Below are 21,532 nucleotides of genomic sequence, written 5' to 3' on the forward strand. Positions count from 1 at the left end.
AAGGATTAACTCAGCTGATGCTTATTCCTTTAGACAGGTCTTCCATTCTTATACTTAGCTGTATAAGCTATCATGCTTAGGACTTTTCAGTTAAATCATCTTGTTGGAAAATAGTCCAGGATTGTGGTGCCACACTGTAGTCTCTTCCTGCTGGGGCTGGGGACTGTTGAAGTTGTTAATGAGGAACTTCACCCATTTGACCTCAGTCCTTGCTTGAGACTCCTGGAGCTCTCACCTGTGTACCATGGAGGCCATGAACACATCCCATGCAAAGAGGTCTTCTTACCACATTTGGGCAGATGGTGAGTAACACACCCTTTGTTTTCCACTTGAATTTCAGTTTGTTATTTTTTCATTTGGATTTCCTTCCCATGATCTTTCTGTGATTGCACCTCCCCCCAATTTAGCAGCCACTGCACATCTCATTAAAGCATTTTCTACTTCTTGCACCTCATTAAAAGAAGGTTTATATAGGACTGGACGGGAGTAATGTACTTTGTCACATGGCATTAGCTATCTCACCCAGCAGATGCCTCGTCCTTTTGTAATTCACCCTGAGTCTGTCTGTGTCAGAGGGCGCCAGTCCCAGCAAATACGGACTGTTTCTGGCAGATTTTGTTCAGTGATATCAAATGCCTCGCTGCCTGTTTGGACCCAGACTGCACCAATTCTTGCACAGAAATCACTCATTTCATAAGCCTTTCACCTCTTTTGAAAAGACTTTCAGAGAGTTAGGGTTGTTCAGCCTGGAGAAGGGAAGGCTCCGGGGAGACCTTATAGCGACCTTCCAGTACCTGAAGGGGGCCTACAGGAAAGCTGGGGAGGGGCTGTTTGCAAGGGCATGTAGCCATAGGACAAGGGGCAATGGTTTTAAACTAGAGCAGGGTGGGTTTAGGTTAGACATTGGGATGAAGTTCTTTACAATGAGGGTGGTGAGACACTGGAACAGGTTGCCCAGAGAGGTGGTGGAGGCCCCATCCCTGGAGACATTCAAGGCCAGGCTTGATGAGGCTCTGAGCAACCTGATCTAGTTGAAGATGTCCCTGCTTACTGCAGGGGGGTTGGACTAGATGACCTTTAAAGGTTCCTTCCAACCCAACACATTCTATGATTCTATGACTTCTCCATCTTCGAGTAAGTAATGATTTCTCTGCACGTGCAGTTCTTGCTGCCTGTTCTGCTAGTAAGAGTCCCAACCATAGGAGGATTCTTTTTTAAAATTGGGCTTCATCCATGACTACCTGGATTCAGGCCAGGGAGCTAATATCATATAGTTGGTAGTAACAACTCTTGATTATTACTCATAGAGGCCATAACGAAGAGTGACTTGGAAATAGAAGGTCCTAAATTCCATTGCCATCTCCCTCAGCCATCCAGTCCTCAAGACACACTTTATACACATTTACTTTCCGTAGCGCTGATAATTCTAGTTTTTCCCTAGATCCTCTTAAAGTTAGTGAGTTTGGGGAGTAAATGATTTGTGTGTTGGACAATGAACTTTCAACCCCATATTAAATGATGTAATGCAGTTTAAAACTGCTCTTGAAAGAGATTGAGGTGGATATACCTCTTTCCAAATGTGTGTGACTTAAAGGATCCCATTATGGAAAAATAAATGCAGCTTCATAGCCATAATTACTTTAGCTGACATGTTTAGCTGAGCAGCAGTAAAACATACATCATCTTATTATGTATTGGTAATCTTGCCAATGATTTATACCATGCAAGCCAAAATTACCTCACCAAGTCAGATAGAATGAAGTCAGTGAAAAGCAGCTAAGCTTGATAATTAAGCTAGACAAAGTAGCAAGTAGGTTTTTTACTGCTTAATATATGTTATTGTAATTTATTTAAGGACTAAAAACCAAGATGAAATTCCTTTCTTTTAGCTATGATTGGTCCTGCTGTGGATGTGGTTCAAACCAAACAGATATTTCAGGTATTTCATAACAGTAAATACTCAGCTTTTTATTTCATTTGGAGAGCTGCATTGGGATGTGCTAAGATTTTAGGTTAAGAAATACCTTCAGCCTTGATTTTTCTGTTAACTCACGGAAGCAAAGCAACAAACATAGAATCACAGAATCATAGAATGTGTTGGGTTGGAAGGGACCTTCAAGGGTCATCTAGTCCAACCCCCCTGCAGTAAGCAGGGACATCTTCAACTAGATCAGGTTGCTCAGAGCCTCATCAAGCCTGGCCTTGAATGTCTCCAGGGATGGGGCCTCCACCACCTCTCTGGGCAACCTGTTCCAGTGTCTCACCACCCTCATTGTAAAGAACTTCTTCCTAATGTCTAATCTAAACCCACCCTGCTCTAGTTTAAAACCATTGCCCCTCATCCTATCGCTACCTGCCCTTGCAAACAGCCCCTTTCCGTCTTCAAGAGCAAAAGCACCTTCAGAACAAGAACACTTCACTGTTTGTCAGGGGTTTTTTTAATACATTTCTGTCTGTACTGCCTGGGAGAGGACATTTTTGTTTAGGTATTTTTCTTGCTGTCATTTCTCATCTAAGGGAAGTCAGTGTGGTGGTGGCAGGAACTGGGAACCTTTGTAATAACAGAAAAATCAAATTTTGTATTCATCCACCTTTTCCATTTGAAGATAATTATTATTTAGATAAAATGTCCAGCCTTTATGCTTATCAGGATATTTTCAAGCACTTCAGCGTAAAATGAGATAATTATAATTCATCAGCCAGCAATATCTTTCTTTTCAATTTGGCCTTTGGGACAGTTTTGTAGCATCATTGTGCAAGATGGGCTTGTCAGTTTGTTTGGGTTTTTTTAAGCATTCCAGAATGGAAATGAGATGAGCAATTTCATTTAAAAAAATAGAAACAGAAATTTGATCCTAAAATTTGGAGGAAAAGACAATTCGTAAGTTTTAAAATATTTTTTTTTGTCATTGTTTCTTGGCATTCTGTAACAACTTGGAGCAATATCTTCATCCAGGATTTCAAACGGAACACAGTTGGCTTTTTAGTCATGGCTACGCAGTCACTTATGGGCAGTAGCACTTACTTTCTGTATGGCAATGCATGCAGGAAAAGACAAATCTCTTCAAAACAAAAGCCTGATTTGATAACCTATTTGCAGTTACTAAGAGTTTTTGTTTATGACTGAGTTGTAAAGGATGTGCTCTTACGCAAACCTAATTTTGATGAGGTGTTGCGAATTAATGGTTGCTCTTTCTATGCTATCAGTTGGACACAGGTGCAGGTTTGTGCTCGTTATACAGGCCACCGATTTGCTGTGGTAGATAAGGTCGTAGAGGTTAAATGGTTTGTCTGTAATATGATGAATCGTACAACAGGAAAGAGAATTGGATTACACGGGGATGTGGAATGAGAAATTGAGGTGGAATTGTAAAACTCTAGGAAGCATTCCCGAGAAACAAGAAATCCTGAGCATGTACTATTCAGTATAAGTGTACATTTCTTTGGAAGTCAATGGATTTTAAAGTGTCCAAAGTATTTGGATTTTAAAGCTCTGTCTCTGTTGTTTATCTGGTTCTGGATTATACTAGATAAGAGGATTTATAGTACTTTTCATTGGAGGACTTAATATTTGGTTGGTTTCTTATACAGCCGCCTAATCAAAGGCCTTATTCTGTTTTATAATTCATAGGTTTATAAAGGGTTTTTAAGAAGTCCAATATGAATGCGTTTTGGGTCCCATTGTAGGTGACGGAAATGAGGGTTGAATATGGTCAACACCTTGGAAAACTAAATCTCTTAAGCGCCATTTCAAGTGGAACTGCTCCCAGCCAACAGTAAAAGCTGGACTTCACAACAGCTTAAACAACTTCCCAGCTGGATGTTGCTTCTGCTCCCATTTGCATAGACACAGGTAACATTAATTATAAAGAGTGAGAAGCTTGAGGATCTGTTTACGGCATCTGTATAGTGCTTACCTCGTTATTTCCGGCAAGTCATCCAATTCATGAAGCCAGAGAACTGCAGAATCGTCTCATTTGGAAGGGATCTCCTGAGATGATCTGGTGTAAGCCCCGGCTTGGGAAATGGAAATCTCTTAGTTTGTTAGCTGTGGATAGAAATGGAGTTATGTTTTTAAAGATGACAAACTGAATGTTGGATAGAGAGTAATATTAACGGTATCTTGAATTTTGAAGCGAGGAGTTACAAACCTGCTGGATGCATCACACAGCTGGACCTTGACGGGGAAAACAGGGCAGAAGGCTGCTGCAGCCCACTGCCAGCAGTCAGGGTGGCCTTTCTCGGTTGCCACACTGACTGCCTGTCTGTCTGTCCTGTCTCTTTAGCCTTAGGTTGTTCTGGACCGAAACCACCTCCAGTTACATGGGTAGTCAGCCCCTGGCCATGAAGCCAAGGGGCACAGGCTGGCTGGTGTCTGTGTTGCTCTTCACACACACTGTCCAACGCTGTGTGGCACAGTAGTTGGCTTTGGCTCTCTGCTGGGCCCTGTGTGGTGTGCCTGTTGTTCCAGGAAACAGCCAGTATTCCTTGTGTGCTACTGCCACTGCCCCATCCCTGGAAGTGTTCAAGGCCAGGCTGGATGGGGCTTTGAGCAGCCTGGTCTAGTGGGAGGTGTCCCTGCCCATGGCAGGGGGTTGGAACTACACGATCTTTAAGGTCCCTTCCAACCCAAACCATTTTATGATTCTCTGATTTTATAGTTTCTGAAACAAATTGAGGGCAGTGTGTCCAACTCACCAGAGCAATGTTTTAATAGGATGGAAGTGAAGGTACGGATGCATGTTTTAGGGTGCAGCATGAGGATTTTTAGGGTTTTGTGAGGATGGAAAAACTTCTAGGATATAGTATTGATGGACTGGGTGTGCAGAAAAAGACAGAACTGGTGTAACCCTATCCATACTGCCTTTTTGCCGTGTCTTTTTGGAGTGAACCCTCCTCTCAACTTTGCTCAGTTACTTGGAGTAGCCCAAAAGATCCAGGGAGTTAGAGAAAAATGAAGTAGTATGGACACTGAAGTGTCCGATGCATAAGTTCCTTTTCTGACCCTCACTTATTTATTGGTGTGGATGTTTTCCATGAAGTCCTATCCCAGTTAATACTGTACTGCTGTACACATAATAAATTAATTTCTTCTTCCTCAATTAAAAATAATCAAAGTAGCTTTTATGGGATCAGGAAACGTCTGTTTTCTGCAGAAACATTGCTGTTCACTCCTCACTCAGCATTGCATATGACACAGAAGATAACAATGATCCCTGTCCTAAGAATATCTACATTTAAATATTAGTCTTGAAGACAAAATTTGAGTTTAAATTGTGCCCTTTTTGCCATTTGAAAAAACCTAACGCTTTGCAGGATGTCTGACAGAGTAAGAGTTCAGCAATATTTGTGGTACAGAATCATGGGAAGTAATTTTGAAATACTGGTGCTGCAGCTTTTCCTCACAAAATGCATACAATGTCTCTTATTTTTCAGAAGAAAATGAAAATAAGATGAAATATACACCTGCCACCTATAGGGATGGTGCTGTGCCCCTACCCAGTGTGGTCACGGGCTGCTGCTGTTGCTGTGCCACAGAGCAAGCAAGGAATGCACTCCGTAGATCAATCGGATTGCTCTCTTTGGTATTGTTTACAATAATTGTTAATTAGTTTCCTAGGATAGCACCTCATTTGTGGTCAAAATAAAATGTACACCAGATGGAGAGAAAATTAATTCCGAAGTACTAATCTATTCATATACGTAATTATTCCTTGTAACTCTGTAATGGTGGTGGTTTTGGCTGTTTAAACTCCAGCAACAGATAGATCAAGCAGATGTCATTGCTTAAACATTATTCAGGGTTTTATTGGGTAAACCGTAAACAATTGATATATGATTGCTTTTTGAACTGGCTTCTTCCATGTGTAGTAATGTGATATTGTGATTAACATTTTTTCATTTAGGGACTTTGAGTTCAAATTTTAAAGTTGCAGAGAATGCTTGGATGTGCACAAAGTGTTACTTCTAATATGTTTCAGCATTTTCACTACCAGCCTTACTCCTAAATTTTGAAATTGGCTTTTAAAATTTGGTGTATAGATATCTTGATATAGAAACAGATACATTCTTCACAATGAAGAAAAAATACCAAGTTTTACACAATTGGAGGTTTTTGTATTTTTTTTCTGGAACAACTTTAAACTTAAAGACATTCTTATACCTCATTGAAAACACTGAGAAAGCATGAATTACTTTATCTTTAGAAACTTGTTTTTATTCCTATGGATGATTTCATGTGAAAGCAAGATTATTGTTACTTTCTTTTATGCTAAGAATCTGATTATTCGTGTAATTTCTCTCTCCTCTGAAATTAGTTGTTTGTTATTTCTCACCCTTTTGAAATGATCATGATGTTACAAAGACAAAGCTGATTCAGGAAACATATTCCTAAACGTAAGTACATGATTAGTCAGTAATTTCGGTGGGATTCTCAGAGTGCTTGAATTTAAAGATGTGCTTAGCAAGCTTCTTCCAGTGCTCCAAAGATACTTCTTCTGAAATAATTCTACTAAATCTACTACTCCTATAGTGGATACTTGTAAGGCTTAAGAATAAGTAAATAAAAGTTGTGTAAAGAGGTGCAGATTTTTTTCTACAGGTTTTTTGTTTAGGTGCTGTCACGGAGCAAATGCACAAGCTTTGTCTACTTGTAGGAAGACATCCACACATACAGGTTTATCGTTTGGAAACCTTGAGAAAATATATATACATAGAGAATTTTGTAGAGCTTTTCAATTTCTCTGTAATTTGTATACAAAAAATAATTCCTGTCTGGCACAGGTTGTATTGTTAAATGTAGATATTCTAATTCGCACTGAAACATTTGTCCCATTTTCTTTTTCAAAATCAGCTTCCTTACAGCATCAAGTTTCACAGCGTTTCCTGTATGATGCTACATTGTCATTGTTTTAAGTTGTTGTCTCTAAAAAACACACTTAACAAACAAACATACAAATGCAATCATCAGAATGGTAGATATTAATTATACATGCAGCTATAGTAAGTGTTTGATGGCAGACAGGGCCCTCATTTATCAGACACCGGGGTCTAAGGTGGCTCAAGGCAGCAGGAGGTAAAAGAATATTTGGAAAACGAAGTGGTGGTGTGGTGAAGTGGGTACTGGCCCTAACAGCTGCCCAAACCTTCGGTCTCTGAGCGTAGATTCCCTTTGCTTCTTTTTAGTTCCTTCCAGGCTGTGTAAAGGAAGGTCATCAGACTTCTCGCTGTTTTCCCCTTCTCATAAACTTCTCTGTAACTTTTCCTCCTCCCCTCTATGGGTGGCCAGAGGGCATCGGAAATGTAAGAGAGAAGCATGCACAGAGCTCTTCTGTCCGTGGACACCGAAATGGTAGTTGAATGTGACAAATTGGTGTCAGTACATGTAGGTGAAATTAGTCTTGTTTCTCATTCAAAAAGTATAAGTAAGCACACCAGGTTTCTTTGAAGTTTGAAAAGAGTGCCCAGGTGGCCAAGAAGGCCAACAGCATTCTGGCTTGTATCAGGAATAGCGTGGCCAGCAGGAGTAGGGAAGTGATCGTGCCTCTGTACTCGGCACTGGTGAGGCCTCACCTCGAGTACTGTGTTCAGTTCTGGGCCCCTCTGTACAAGAGGGACATTGAAGTGCTGGAGCGGGTCCAGAGGAGAGCTACCAGGCTGGTGAGGGGTCTGGAGACCAGGTCATATGAGGAGAGGCTGAGGGAGCTGGGCATGTTTAGCTTGGAGAAGAGGAGGCTGAGGGGAGACCTCATTGCCCTCTACAACTACCTGAAAGGAGGTTGGAGAGAGGTGGGTGTTGGCCTCTTCTCCCAGGTGAATAATGACAGAAGCAGACGAAATGGTCTGAAGTTGTGGCAGGGGAGGTTTAGGTTAGATATTAGGAAGAATTACTTTACTGAAAGAGTGGTCAGGCCCTGGAACAGCCTGCCCAGGGAGGTGGTTGAGTCAGCATGCCTGGAGGTACTTAAGAAACGTCTAGATTTGGCACTTCAGGGCATGCTCTAGTGACAGAGATTGTAGAGGGTTTTTTTGTGTGTGTATGGTTGGAGTTGATGATCTCAAAGGTCCTTTCCAACCACAAAGATTCTATGATTTTATGATTCTGGTAGCTAGGTTTTCTGTAGAAATTGTCCCAAGATGTGTTTTAAAGCAAGGTATTTTTTTAAAATTATTGTATCTTGGAGAAAGCTTCCTCTCTCTCTCTCTAGTGAAATCCTGTTAGAATTTTGGCTTTGGCAAAATTAACTCAAAGTAATTACAGTTTGGAACAACAAATCTGTGCTATATATGCCTTATTTTATGCACTGTTCTGCCTAATGTCTAATTTACAAATACTGCAAGTTTATGAATGAGAGATTCATTTGAGGGAAATAATTCTAAACTGGTAAAGTGCAAAACTGATCTGTGATAGAAAAAAACGCAGTTAGTAATTGCATCACACATTTGAGCACATGGGACTGGTTTTAACAGAGTGGAAGGGAAATGCCTGTATGGACTATGAAAGTCAGAACGTGGAAATCTTGCATAGGAGGAGGAAAATGAATTGTATATCAGTGGAAGAGAAGGCAAAATCAACACTAGAGCTAAAAAGTCTGCATTTCAAAAGTAGCAATAGAAAAGGAACTATGAGGGGAAAAGGCAAAAGAAAATGGCGTGTCATCTGTGAAAATAAGGAACTACACAAAATCACCAGCTAAGCACCTGAATCAGCAAACTATCCAGCCATATGCTCAAGTGCATTTTTATTTCACAAAGCACTCCACAGGCAATTAACCAATCACTGGCATCCAGAGACATCTTTCCATAGCTGCTATGAGAGTTAGTTTAATCTCTTAGACATTTATTTTTTTTTGATATTCAATAAGACATAGGTGTTGTGTTCCCATTGTTATGGGATTACAGAAAATGAGGTGGAGGAAGTGAATAAAAAGAGATTTTTAAAGTTTATATGAAAAATTTTAAATACACATACAATGAAAAGCAGTCTTCCTGATTACAACTGAAGTTCTGCAGCAGTTGTCCAGTAGCAGCAGTGTGTTTCTCTTGCCCTGATGAGCACGTTTCAAACAAACTTTTCAAACATCTTACAAGCCTGATTTAATTAAAGTTTGCACAATTCAGTCATGGTAGCAAATTTACCATTTCTCTTTAGTGGACCATGGCCTAAGGTCTTCTCCTTGCTCCCCGTTCCCTCAAGCAGGATAGAACGCTGTACACCGCCGCCATGCCAAGGACATCGTGCCATTTTATCAGCTGCTCTCCAATGTCTAGTTGGTGCCATTTTCATCTTCCTAGGAAAAATGAGACATACTGTGTTATGCGATGTAGCCCATTTCCCTGGAACCCCAGGAAAGGGATCAAGTTTCAAAGCCGTAAGGCATTTACAGAGACTACCTAATTTACTACTGATTCTAAATTGTCTAATCTGAGTAATAGATGATACTTAAGAAAGCAGCAAAATGACAGCCTTTTCTTCATCAATGAGGTCTTTAGCAATCACATAAGAAGAGAACAGGAGTATATCTTAATTAGCATGTGAAGCAGAGGTATAAAGACAGAATGCATTGCTCAAGATCACCTAGAACAGATTTTTCTGCAGTAACTATAGACCAGTAACAACTGGGGCAAAAATGTCCAAATGACAGAGTCCAGGCCATGCATGTCTCATCGTACATGGAATTACCTTTTTACATAATCAGTTGTATAAAATGTACATAGTTGCATAAAATGTGCAAGTAACTGCATTTCTTGGGTTGTCATCTCAATTATTATGCATTTTTTATGTGGCTTGGGAACAGGGGAATATGCATCTATGCAGTGGGAACTTTGAATAAAATATATGGACATGTCCGGATGGTGTCTTTGACTAAGCAATCTCTTTTTTTATGTATATTTTTTCATGGCTTCTTGAGGACCTGGCATGCAGAGTCACTGTGTTCTGAGCTACTGTGCACAGATTGGGCTGTTTTTGTTCCTGACGCTTTGGAAGAAAGCGCTGGAAAAGTAACAACAAGGTTCCTGATTTCAGAGCAGTTGGCAAGTATACCAGGGGATTTAGTCTGACTTTTTTCTAAACTGTTGGACTTTGGAATTATTTAAAAAAAAAAAAACGTGTATGCACGTATGGCGTAGTTTAAAATACTTCTTGTGTGTGTCCAGTCCATTCATTTCCAAGCAAGGCTGAGACTTTTTATTGAAGTAAGCAAGATAGTTCAGTACAACTGTTGATTTTGTGACTTTTCTGAGGTTACTATCCTTTATAGTACTGAAGTTGTTTAGAAAAATAATGTTCTTATGCCTCTATATATCTTTCAGGCTTATTTCTGGAACCAGTAAAAGTTGATGTTACAATTCAGATTATTATTAGCACAGAATTTTTTGTCTTCTCTCTAACTTCTTAGCCACCAGGGTAATATTGTGTACAATACACTGGATTTTCACGCATACTTGCTGATAATTAAGTCAGTTTGGCAAGCAACAATTTTGGGGAGGGAAATCATTTAGGTCTTTTTGGGCTCATGTTTGAAAAGTACCCCTTTTTTTATTTAGTATGCACTGGCCATTCTTCACGTGGAACTTTCTGTGAAGTTTGCAGACTACAAGGTAGTAGTCTCATAAAATACTTTTTCAGATATTTTAAATTAAAATGAGGAAAGAAAGCTCTATGTGAATTTGTTAATGCTTTTAGATCAGGTTTTTCAAGAACTGTTTCAGCTGTCCCACAGGCTCCATGGGATTCACTTGGCTGTGGCCATGGGATTCCATTAGTTTGCCGTCTCTGAGAGCAGCAAGATACTAGCTATTTAAATACTAAATTTTAATTATTGCATTTCATAGACCTTTCTTTTTGCATGGCCATATTTTCTGTCATATGTTGTAAAATCTGTTACGGCTGTGATTTATCCTATGACAGCCTACAGATCTGGATTAATATCCTGCATTATAAATACACTGTTAATTTAGTTTCCTTAGTGAAGTGATTAAGTATCTATTTCAGCTGGCTGAAATTAAGCCAAAGAGTAAAATATAAGGACACTCTAAATTTGCAGGTTATTCTAACACTAGCACTGAATTATATGTCTCTAAAATAGCCAGCAGCAGCACAGTGCATAGTAAGAGTGGGTAGAAACAAGGCATTTAGAGGCTTTCACAGGGGAAAAGGGTTGTGATGAGATTATCATGGGATGCAAAAGAAGGAATTTTATCTGCTGAAGGGTATGGAGGCAAGATGAGGTGTTGCTGATTGTTCTGATAGTGGCATCTTCTCTCTGTAAGTGTAAGGACAAAAACCTACTATTGAAGGAAGGCTACATAAATTGGGATAATCTTCAATTTAGTATCCGCTCCTCTGCCATAAGATAATGTAACACTCAGAGAGAATGTGAAAAACTTTCTACATTGCCAACAGTGTTTAACGTAGTGTATGCTTTTGGGAAGAAATGGTAACCCAGGAGATGCTACAGGAAAGTGATTCCACATTTCAGCATTCTTTTCTTAGTACTTGAAATTTGTTTTATTGATCTATTATATGACTATTAAACCTATTCTTATTCCTGATCCTGATGGTAGCGAAGGTTTTCCCGTTTTCAACATACTCACAGGCAATAGTTACTGTGGCACAGGGATGCCTTTCTATTTCATCACACATTGCTACTGCTCCACTAAAGTGAAGCACTTGTTGCACTTACCTTTAATATACTTTTGTTTCTGAAGGCTTGGAATCAACTTAAGTTGTCTTTTGATAAAAAAGACTGTTATCATTTTGATTAGCTTCGTGTGTGGTCATTTTTCTAGCAAGACTGACTTATTTTTTGAGTCCACTTGAAAGTGAAGTGAACCGAAGCAAAGGACTCTTGTGTCTCAGGCAGAAGTAAAGGCAGGTAACAGAGAAAAAAGAACCAGCCTGTTGTCAGAGCCGTATAGCGCAAGGCCGAGAGGCAATGCTCACAAGCAGCAGCAAGGGAAATTCTGATTGAATACATGGGGTGTGGGGGGAAATGCAGCAAGGGGAGGTAAGCACAAGAACAGTTTGTCCCCAGGGTTAGTGGAATCTCCATCCTTGCAGATTTGCAAAATGCTCCTGCGCAAGGTCCTGAGCAACCTCATCTGGCTTTGAAGTTACTGCTTCTTTGAGGAAGTGTTTGGATGACATGACCTTCAGAGGTCCCTCCCCTCTTAAATTATTCTATGATTCTAATGGTATCTGGAGATAAAATTCTTCAGGAATGCTTGTTTCGTGGTAGCTGTTCCCAAATAATTATCTCATTAGACAAACTGTAATCAGTGAGCACCTGAATGTTCTGTGGTTAACAAGAACATTGTGTTAATTCAGGTAAAAAGTAACTAGATGTATAAATCCTTTGGTGGCTTGGGAACAGGAGGTTGCAGTTTCTGAACAGTTACATTTTAGACCTATCTGCTATTTGTCTGACTTGCAAGGCAGTAGTACCTGAATTCCAGGAAAAACGGAGCCCTGTCATGGGAGTTCAGGTGTGGTCCGCCCAGCTGCATCAGCGCCTCAGTGTCCCACAGCCTTTGGTGGGCCAGATCTCAGCACCATCGGTTACAGATTAGGTCTCAGACGCGATGATGGATACTTCTCTAAGGTGTGTTTAAATGCTCGGTACCCACCGATTCGAAGTGGTGGAGATTTGGAGCCTGAACCTTGTTCTCCAGTGGTCGAGGCTGTAAGTGGAGATATGTGTATATATATATATATGTATTTTGGCTATGAAGATCCGTTCTCAAATGTATGAGTTCATATATCTCAGTATCCAGCCCATTCTGTGACACTTATCACTAGTTTAAAGTGAAAAAAATTAACCTTTTCTTTTTTTTTCTGATTTAAAGGTGAGATGACCTTCAAACAGCTGCTAAAAACAACCTTAAAAGAGAATGAAAAATGAGATTTTCTTTACAGAGGTTTTCCCTAAGAGACAGAAAACTGCTAGGTTTCTCGTGCTCATTTTAGGTGTGCTAAAATGATTTAATATAATTTCCTAATAATTTTAATTTATTTTTTTTTTATTCTTTAGCAACTCTGTGTCTAATTATTGGCAGTCGGCAGCTGTAAGTATCACAAAAAGAATGGACTGTAAGAGGACGGTTGCATTATCAGATTTATTTTTTTTGGCCGTTCTGCACTTGAATTTCTCGTTCCTTAGATGAGCCCAGAGCAGACTGTACCTGAGCATTAGGAGCTCCCATGGCTCAGTACCTTGCTAATCTATCAGTCCACCTCCTGTCTTGAATTTCTAACCAGTAAATACATTTGAAATACGGTGAACAAGCATTTTATTGGTGGTACAGGTCATTGATTTTTTAAATACTGTGTTATTAAACTATGTAGTTAACATTATCCGGTTCAAAAAATCCTCATGTCGTAGGGCAGCAGCAGATCCAGACAGTGCTCTTGGACCCTGCAATAACCGAAGGAAAATACCAAGCGAAGCCACTGGATGTCAGTGTCGCTTCACACAGTTTTGCGCAGCGCGGCATCATCAAAAGCGCCAAAACCCCCATTTACAGAGATGTTAAAGTCGAGCCCAAGCCATTTGAGTCAGAGTCTGACTTCTGTGTTGCCTGGATTTTCACCTTTATCTGGTGATAATTCTGATCACTCCATGGCAAAGGAGCCGCAAGTGTCAAGCCATAATGGCTCCTAAACGTCCTGTACGATGACGGGATGGAGATTTTGGCTTTGTGAAGGGCAAAAATCATATCTTGTTCAATTAAGGTCCACACTTAAGTATCTGATGATTGAAGTCAGGAGTACTTTTAAAGTTAGGTATTCCTGAAAATAAATGCATTGCATCCAACTTTGTAAGATGTATTGGGAAGCTTCGGAGTTTGAGAGTTATGTTTGGTTTTGATGCACCAGAATTTCAGATGGGTAAGTTCCTTCAGTTTTGGTAGTAAATAATTTGCACTCTTAAACATATGCAGTTTATGTGGTCTAGTTTAATATTTTATGTAATATATATGAACAACTTATTTTTTTACAAATTCTTGAAATTCAGGAATGCTTTGTTGAAGATGTGGGGTTTTGTCACTGTTTTGGTGTTGTTCCATTTTTTTTGTCATCCTCTTATCATTCTAGTAGCTTATATAATATTCTCATGTGCTGTGTTCTGTGATGAGCGGACTGCACAGATTGGTCCGATTGTAGTAGTACCTAGTTCAGTCTGACTCTCATTCCCATCCAGCTGTGTTTTGTCAAACATACTTGGAATTTTTCATATGATTTCTCTTGGAATTTTAGACATCTTTCCTGAGAGACACAACCTTTGTGTAACCAAGGTTTTTGCCTGTTTTTTTCTTTTTTTCTCAAGTCTTTAATCTAGTATCCTCTGAATCCTTTAGCCGATTTTATCTGCATCTGACCGAAAGACAGCAGTATCAAAACTGAGTTCATAGAAATTGTTGGTCAGGATAAAGGACAAGGAAGAATGAAAATTTGTTACACCACTGAAGAAAAGTTGAGGAGAGCTCAATCGTTATATATTCAGTTGGGCAGCGGCCAGACAGCCAGAAAGATGCACGTACCTAATGATAGCATGTACTTTCCCTTGCCCAGTGAGGGTAGATGAGAGAACATGGGCAAGTGACTTGGATGAACTGGATGTTTTTGGGGAACAAATGGCGTGAATCAACCGGAATACAGCAGGATGACACCAAGCTGAGTGGTGTGGTTGATACTCTAGAGGGAAGGGATGCCATCCAGAGGGACCTTGACAGGCTAGAGAGTTGGGCCTGTGAGAACCTCAAGAAGTTCAACGAGGACAAGTGCAAGGTCCTAAACTTGGGTCAGAGGAACAACCTGTACCAATACAGACTGCGGCATGAAGGGATTGAGAGCAGCCCTGCTGAGAAGGACCAGGGGGTACTGGTGGATGAAAAACTCATGTGAGCTGGCAATGTGTGCTTGCAGCCCAGAAGGCCAACTATATCCTGGTCTGCATCAAAAGAAGTGTGGGTAGCAGGTCAAGGGAGGTGATTCTGCCCCCCTACTCCGCTCTGGTGAGACCCCACCCAGAGTACTGTGTCCACCTCTGGAGTCCCCAACATAAGAAAGATATGGACCCGTTGGAGCGAGTCCAAAGGAGGGCCACAAAGATGATCAGAGGTCTGGAGCACCTCTCGTATGAAGACAGGCTGAGAGAGCTGGGATTGTTCAGCCTGGAGAAGAGAAGGCTCCAGGGAGACCTTATAGAGGCCTTCCAGTACCTAAAGGGGGCCTACGGGAGAGATGGGGAGGGACTGTTTATGAGGCAGTGTAGAGACAGGATGAGTGGTAACAGTTTTAAACTGAAAGAGGGGAGATTTAGGTTAGATATTAGGAAGAAATTCTTTACTCTGAGGAGGGTGAGGCACTGGAACAGGTTGCCCAGAGAAGTTGTGGCTGCCTCATCCCTGGAGGTGTTCAAGGCCAGGCTGGATGGGGCTTTGAGCAACCTGGTGTAGTGGGAGGTGTCCCTGCCCATGGCAGGGGCGTTGGAACTACATGATTTTTAGAGGTCTCTTCCAACCCACACTATTCTATGATTCTGTGATTCTATGAATACACATTTAGTTAGTCCAAATTGGTTTAATATTGTATGTTTGCAGATATTAAATAAATGATCTGTCTTCCTGAGAAAAATTACAAAGAGCAAGTCACATTATTTCCATCATGGCATCTATGTCTGCCTAAGGTATGAATAACTTCATTTAGCTGTATCCGAACATATGTAAACTTGATTATTGTTCTTGAACTTTCTGGTCAATTTATGCAAAGATTAAAAGGGGTTCTCATGCAAGGGTCCAGTGATTTTCTGCAAAAGCTGCTTCTACCTGAAGTGGGGATTAGGACTTTTACCTCAGAGTTTCAGAGTTTGACAGAAGCTTTTCTTTTTGAGGTCTAGGTTGGAGTAAAGTGTTGGATTTATTTTTTTTTTTTATCCTTTGCGGCCAGAGCCAGAGAATCAAACCTCCTAACTCCATGTATCTACCATGTGTACAAATATCCAATGTAAGTAAATATTAGAGGAGCTGATGAAAATAGACTGTCCCCGCAGAGGTTACCTCATTTTTCACTGAACCTATTATAAAGCAAGTTTGAAAAGCCCACCAGATCTGATCTATGATGCGATCATTCTTTCCTTTCATGTACTATCTGTGTTCTGAATTTTGACTTACGGTAGATATCTTTTTAGCATTTTACATATGTACACTACTAGAGTCATAGTATTGGATATTTTCCAGAAAAAAACCAAATAGGCTTCACTTATATAAGCTCGTCAAAAGAGCTAATTGTAAATGATCTAACTTTACAGCTCTGTGTATGTGAATACTCTGACTTAAATGCATAAAAGCAGAGGGTCCTCACACTTATCCTTTGTTTTTCCAGAAAGCTAAGTCTTATACACCTGTTTCGGGAAAGCAAAGGTCTGACAGTCCTGGTAGCTCATGTACATCGTGATACAGTTTGAAGTATGACAAACCTGCATGGTTTGGGGGGTTTATAGATTGTAGTTTTATAGGTTAATGAAAGCCACCTGATGGGAAATATTTCAAAAGTCATGTGCATGATAGAGTATGTGTTTCAGTTAGGATACTAATCTGTTTTAGGAAAGTGTTTTCTCACGTTTCTTTAAGATTCAAATGTTAGACTACTGTGTAGTGAGATGTATGTTTGCTGTTGTGCATACCTGTGCATCTGTTTTCTTTCAAAAATTTTGATTTCTTCATCTGGGGGGTTGTAAGTAATATGTTGCTTTGTGTCACCGTTAACTAAGAGTACTTTATTAATTCCAAAGTTACAACAAGGAACAGTGTTTTTCAAGACTAATGACGTTTATCAACTCCAGATTTAATGATGATGCAGTTTTTTCACCCATCAAAGCAATTGTTGGAGTAAACCAAGATTTCCACACAAATTCCACGTCAGCACGGACATCCCAAAGACTTTGCATGTGCAGCTCTGTCTGTGTCTAACTTGCAGGGCTTATTTTCAAGTATTAGTTGTAAGATACTTGCACTCATGCATGCACACACCCATAGAGAGAAATCATTCCTTGTTATTGGTGATGGACAAAAGTCTGTTGATGTGGCTAATCCTGGGGGATCAGATACTAATCTGGGACTGATGAAAACTGTCCAAATTTACTGACTCTGCAAATATGAGATGGGAAAATCTCAATTACAGACTTTTTCAAACAGCTTCAGCATTTTGATGCTTGAAGTTTGAAGAACAGAGAGTATGTTCTTGTGTGTTTAGTGACAGTTCTTTTGTTTCGTAATGTCTTTTTTTTGACTGTTTCAGAACAGTCAGAGCTTCTAGTGAACAAAGATTTTTTTTTAAAACAAATATGAATTAGTCTCTGTTACACAAGTACCCAGATTTGGGTACATTTATATATACATATCTATGTGTAGAAATGTATTTTGATTTTTTCCCCTCCAGTAATTGCTATTAAAGCTAGAGGTACTGAACACTTTATCGAAACTAAGCAGCCCCTGCAGCTGAGTAACTCTCACTGTAGCTCAAAGGATTCCTGTCCACTTCTGATCATCGAAAGTAGGGAAAGGTCTGTGTCATGAAACACTTGGCAGACATAAAAGCCTTGATTATGAAGTCCTTGAACAGCACTTTCAAGCTATAAACAAAGACACACGCACACACACACACAAATAAAAAACCCAAACAAAAACAAACTAAAAAAAAAAAGAAAAAGAAAAGAAAAAAAGAATCAATTCTTAAAGGTTTATTCCAGTGAACAGAAGTACGGTAAATATCTCTTGTGTGTTTCTTCCATTCTTTAAAAGGTGTAGATGGATAAAGGATGGGCAGGGCAAAGAATAACTATGCCTGGAATAGTTAAAAGTGAAGGTCTGTCTGAAGCAATCTTTTCCTGCTATTTCTTTTATTATTTTTTTTCCCTTTGCACTTCTAAAGGACACAACAGTGGGCATAACCTGAGTGTCACTCACTAGAATGATCAGTGGTCTGTTTGCTCTTGGGCTTTTCTCCCTATTGCATTTGCAAACAAAGTCTCATTTTTCTAAAGTTGTTTTGAGTGGACAATGCTTCAGTTTTGTTCATCTTAATCTAAACAATAATATGTAAATTAATTTATATAAATGAAATTGAATTATTAAAAAAATATAATTTTTACTGCCTACTGCAGAATAGCGATTGGGAAGACACTTTGCCCATGTGATGGATCTTACACTTTAACTTAAATTTCTTTGCCATCCAGAGATACACAAATCTTAGAGGAATGCCACTGTGTCCTTGCTGCGTATCAGACAAGGCGTTTAGATGTCTTGACATTTAAACCTCTTCCATGCTCTTATCACTTTGTATCTGAGCACTTTGTATCATGCACAAAGTGCATGAAGTTATTACAAGGTCAAAAGTTACTTGGTGAACTGTCTTCATGGAGGCAGCCTTTGCTGGGTGAGCGACTAAGAAAGGGGTAGCTTTGGAAAAGAATGATCGTCACGAGCGTTTTTGGCATTTCCCACGTGGAGCTGATAGCTTGCAGTCCTTCACTGCACTTTGAGCTTGGTACAATTTAGTCTGAGACTTCTGCCTCTGGAGAAAATCTGTATATGTTTTCAGCAGGATTTATTGCTACCTGATGTTCGGAATTTTCTACATAAATAAGCTTTTAACTGTCATTTAGAAGACAAAACAGTGACGGAGTAAAACAAGTTTGCAAGCACCAGGGTTACTGAGGACTTCATGCCCTCCTACCGCGGCCAGACAAGCTCCCCCCAGCAGATCGAAGGCTGCTCTCCTGGGCTTGGCAGGGGGATGCCTGCTCCGCTGGGCACTTCCCGCTCCTATTAGCATAGCCCAGCCTATATCCTACACACACCCAGTAATACCTCATTTTGCCACTGGACTGAGGCCAAAAGCACGAGCATTACAGGGAATATAAAGCGGGAGGTTACTGGGAAGGATCACAAACTAACGTGGGACTCGACCAAATTTTTGCAAAGAGCAGAAAATCTGATCTTTGCTATAAGTCGTTCTTGCATTTCACGTAGCTGTTTATATGACTGAAGTGTTTAATAAGAGTTTTTATTGAGTGTAGTTAGAGAGCAGCTGCAGAAATCTTAAGTGCTTCTGTTAATTTTTTTTTCTCTGTAGTTTTGAAACTGCAAAAATCTCAGAAGAAAACTGGAGACTGACACAGATCAGGGTGATTCCTCAACTGTTCACTCTTCTGGAAGAACTGCTTTTGCGGGGTGGGAATGATGACAGGGGCAAAAAGAAAAAGAAGTGTAGTCTGGAGGAAGATCCAGGCTATTCGCTTTGAAGATATCAAACTCTGGTGCATGAGAAGGCTGCCCTTCTTGAGATGGATGCCTGCCTACAACTGGAAGGAAAACTTGATTCCTGATACGGTTTCTGGGGTGATGCTAGCCATCCAGCAGGTGACTCAAGGTACAGTTAACACATTTCAGATTCATATTTTGAAATCTGGTCATGCTGAATTGGTCTCGTCTTCTTTTCCTTTTTTTTTTTTTTACTTTAATTTTCTTTTTAATATTATCTTAAAGCTTCAGTTAAAACAAAAGATGTGCTTATATATCTACTGTTGATTTAATCTGAATAAAAGTATAAGGAAAAACATTATAGTCTTAACTCTTATGCGTGTATAATGGATGTGCAAATGTGGATAGAATTGCCTTGTGTTATTGAAGCTAATTTCTGTGAGCTGAAACTTTACTACATATCCAGTCCCTTTGACAATTTTTTGAAGACTTAGTATAGAAAATCAGAGAGCAATAACTCTGTATTCATACAGTGTATGGTTATATACAATGTTTTATCAGTTAAATGACCAGTTGTCCATATTTCAAAAGGTAAGAAAAGTATGTCTATATGATAATTGCATTGTACGACACAGTGTTCTGGAGTAAACATTGGCATTAAACTGTTACCTGTGAAAGCCTGGGGCACAGCAGGAAAACTTAACAACTTTCTGTGCCTAAAGGGTGCGTCTGTCAGGTATATTCATTACCCACGGAGAGGATCTGCCTGCATCTGCGGCTTGCGTACTTCAGCTCCTGTGTTGATTTAATGCTGTATTACATTACCTACCACGTCTCTTTTCAAGCAGCAATACAAAGTAGGGGTGGAGCTAGGCTCCATTTGGCAGCTTAAAAAAAAGAAAAGAAAAAAAAAGGAAAAACTCACCAACCCCAAAGCCTGCACAATGACAAAACCTAAAATCCCAGTAATTTGGGTTTGTAAAGTGATTGCTACTGGGAAATAAATGATTTTGTTGGGTTTTGGTGTGTCTTTGATAACATCACCTTCTTTTGGCAATATTTTGTATTTGTCTCAAGCAAATCACAGCTGCTTACCTGTCTCAGATGGACTTTAACTCCTTCCCTTGTGTGAACTATATATATTATTTCTTAACAATTTCCTACATTAGCTGTACTTAAGTACCATTCATGTTGTTAAATTATAAGCATTCATTTAATTCAGTTATGCTGGAGCTGGAACCAACCAGTTTGTGTGAGTATTTGTGCTTTTAAAGTAATTAGGAACATCTGCATTGGCATGATTTAACTTTAGGAACCTTCATACCGTAACACTGTAAAGTGTCTAATTTCACTGGTATGTGCGTATACAACAATCATAATTAAAATGCTGCTAATAACAGTATGTTGAAATTCATCAAAAATATTAAGTTAAACAGCAGTGCTGCACTGCTGGTAGTTTTAGCCAGGATTTTCTTGTTTGAGTCTTGTACCAAGAAGTAATTTAATGTAACAGATAAATTGAAGAAGATCCAGTGAAGACAGAAAATATTTATTTTGTTTTTCTAGATTATCTTTATGTGATCTAGAAATCATTTTATGCTTTATTTTATGCTATTTAAAAACAAATGCACTGCAACCCTTCTTTCCTGCTGACCTGTTTTTCCTTTCTCTCTCCTCACTACTTCTCAAGATTTCAGAATGATTTTAGGGGATGGAAAAGGAGGAGAGTTAGATATCAAAGCATTTTATCATGTTTGTGGTGCTTTAACTCGAACAAACCATATTTTTTTTAGACCCTGCTTGCATTAGCTCTTTTCCTAGTGTTGTAAGCCTTCCAGTTACCTGGACTATCCTTTAATGCTTTCGCAGAGAGTCATGCAAGAAAATTAAATGTCCCATTTGTTATATAGCATGAAGGGAGGAGACCCCAAATTTTTCTGTCTTTTGTGTTTCCTTCCACCCACAAAATAAACCAAGAAGTTTTGTAATAAAATGAAAGGTAGAAATTCTAACAATGGTAGGAAAAAGTTGGTAACCAGTGATAATTGACAGGCAGAGCACAGTGTAATTTGGTGTTCTAGCAACATGTTTAAGTAAATTCAAGTATATGTAAATAAGCTTGAGTTATGGAAGTTATGGAAAAATCTGCAGTTGTATTCATATGCAACAGTTTTCTGAGTGATGAAAGCTGCATACTCCAGGGTACAGAGCAGTCCAGTAGCTTAAGAATAATTAAGAAAGACCTTCCGAGCTGCGTTTTTCACAA

General features: G+C 39.5%; 1 protein-coding gene across 2 annotated transcripts in view; it reads left to right on the plus strand.

The window, feature by feature from the left end:
* Positions 1-18,972: 18,972 nt before the first annotated feature.
* SLC26A7 (solute carrier family 26 member 7) overlaps positions 18,973-21,532 on the plus strand; it is a 74,483-nt gene continuing 71,923 nt past the window's right edge. For both annotated transcript variants that reach the window (XM_063327177.1, XM_063327178.1), the window contains exon 1: positions 18,973-19,435. In XM_063327177.1, coding sequence (XP_063183247.1) covers positions 19,243-19,435 — 193 coding nt within the window. In that variant the 5' untranslated portion in view covers positions 18,973-19,242. The remainder of the gene's footprint in view (positions 19,436-21,532) is intronic.

Source organism: Chroicocephalus ridibundus, chromosome 2, assembly GCF_963924245.1.
Source record: "Chroicocephalus ridibundus chromosome 2, bChrRid1.1, whole genome shotgun sequence".
Classification (NCBI taxonomy): domain Eukaryota; kingdom Metazoa; phylum Chordata; class Aves; order Charadriiformes; family Laridae; genus Chroicocephalus; species Chroicocephalus ridibundus.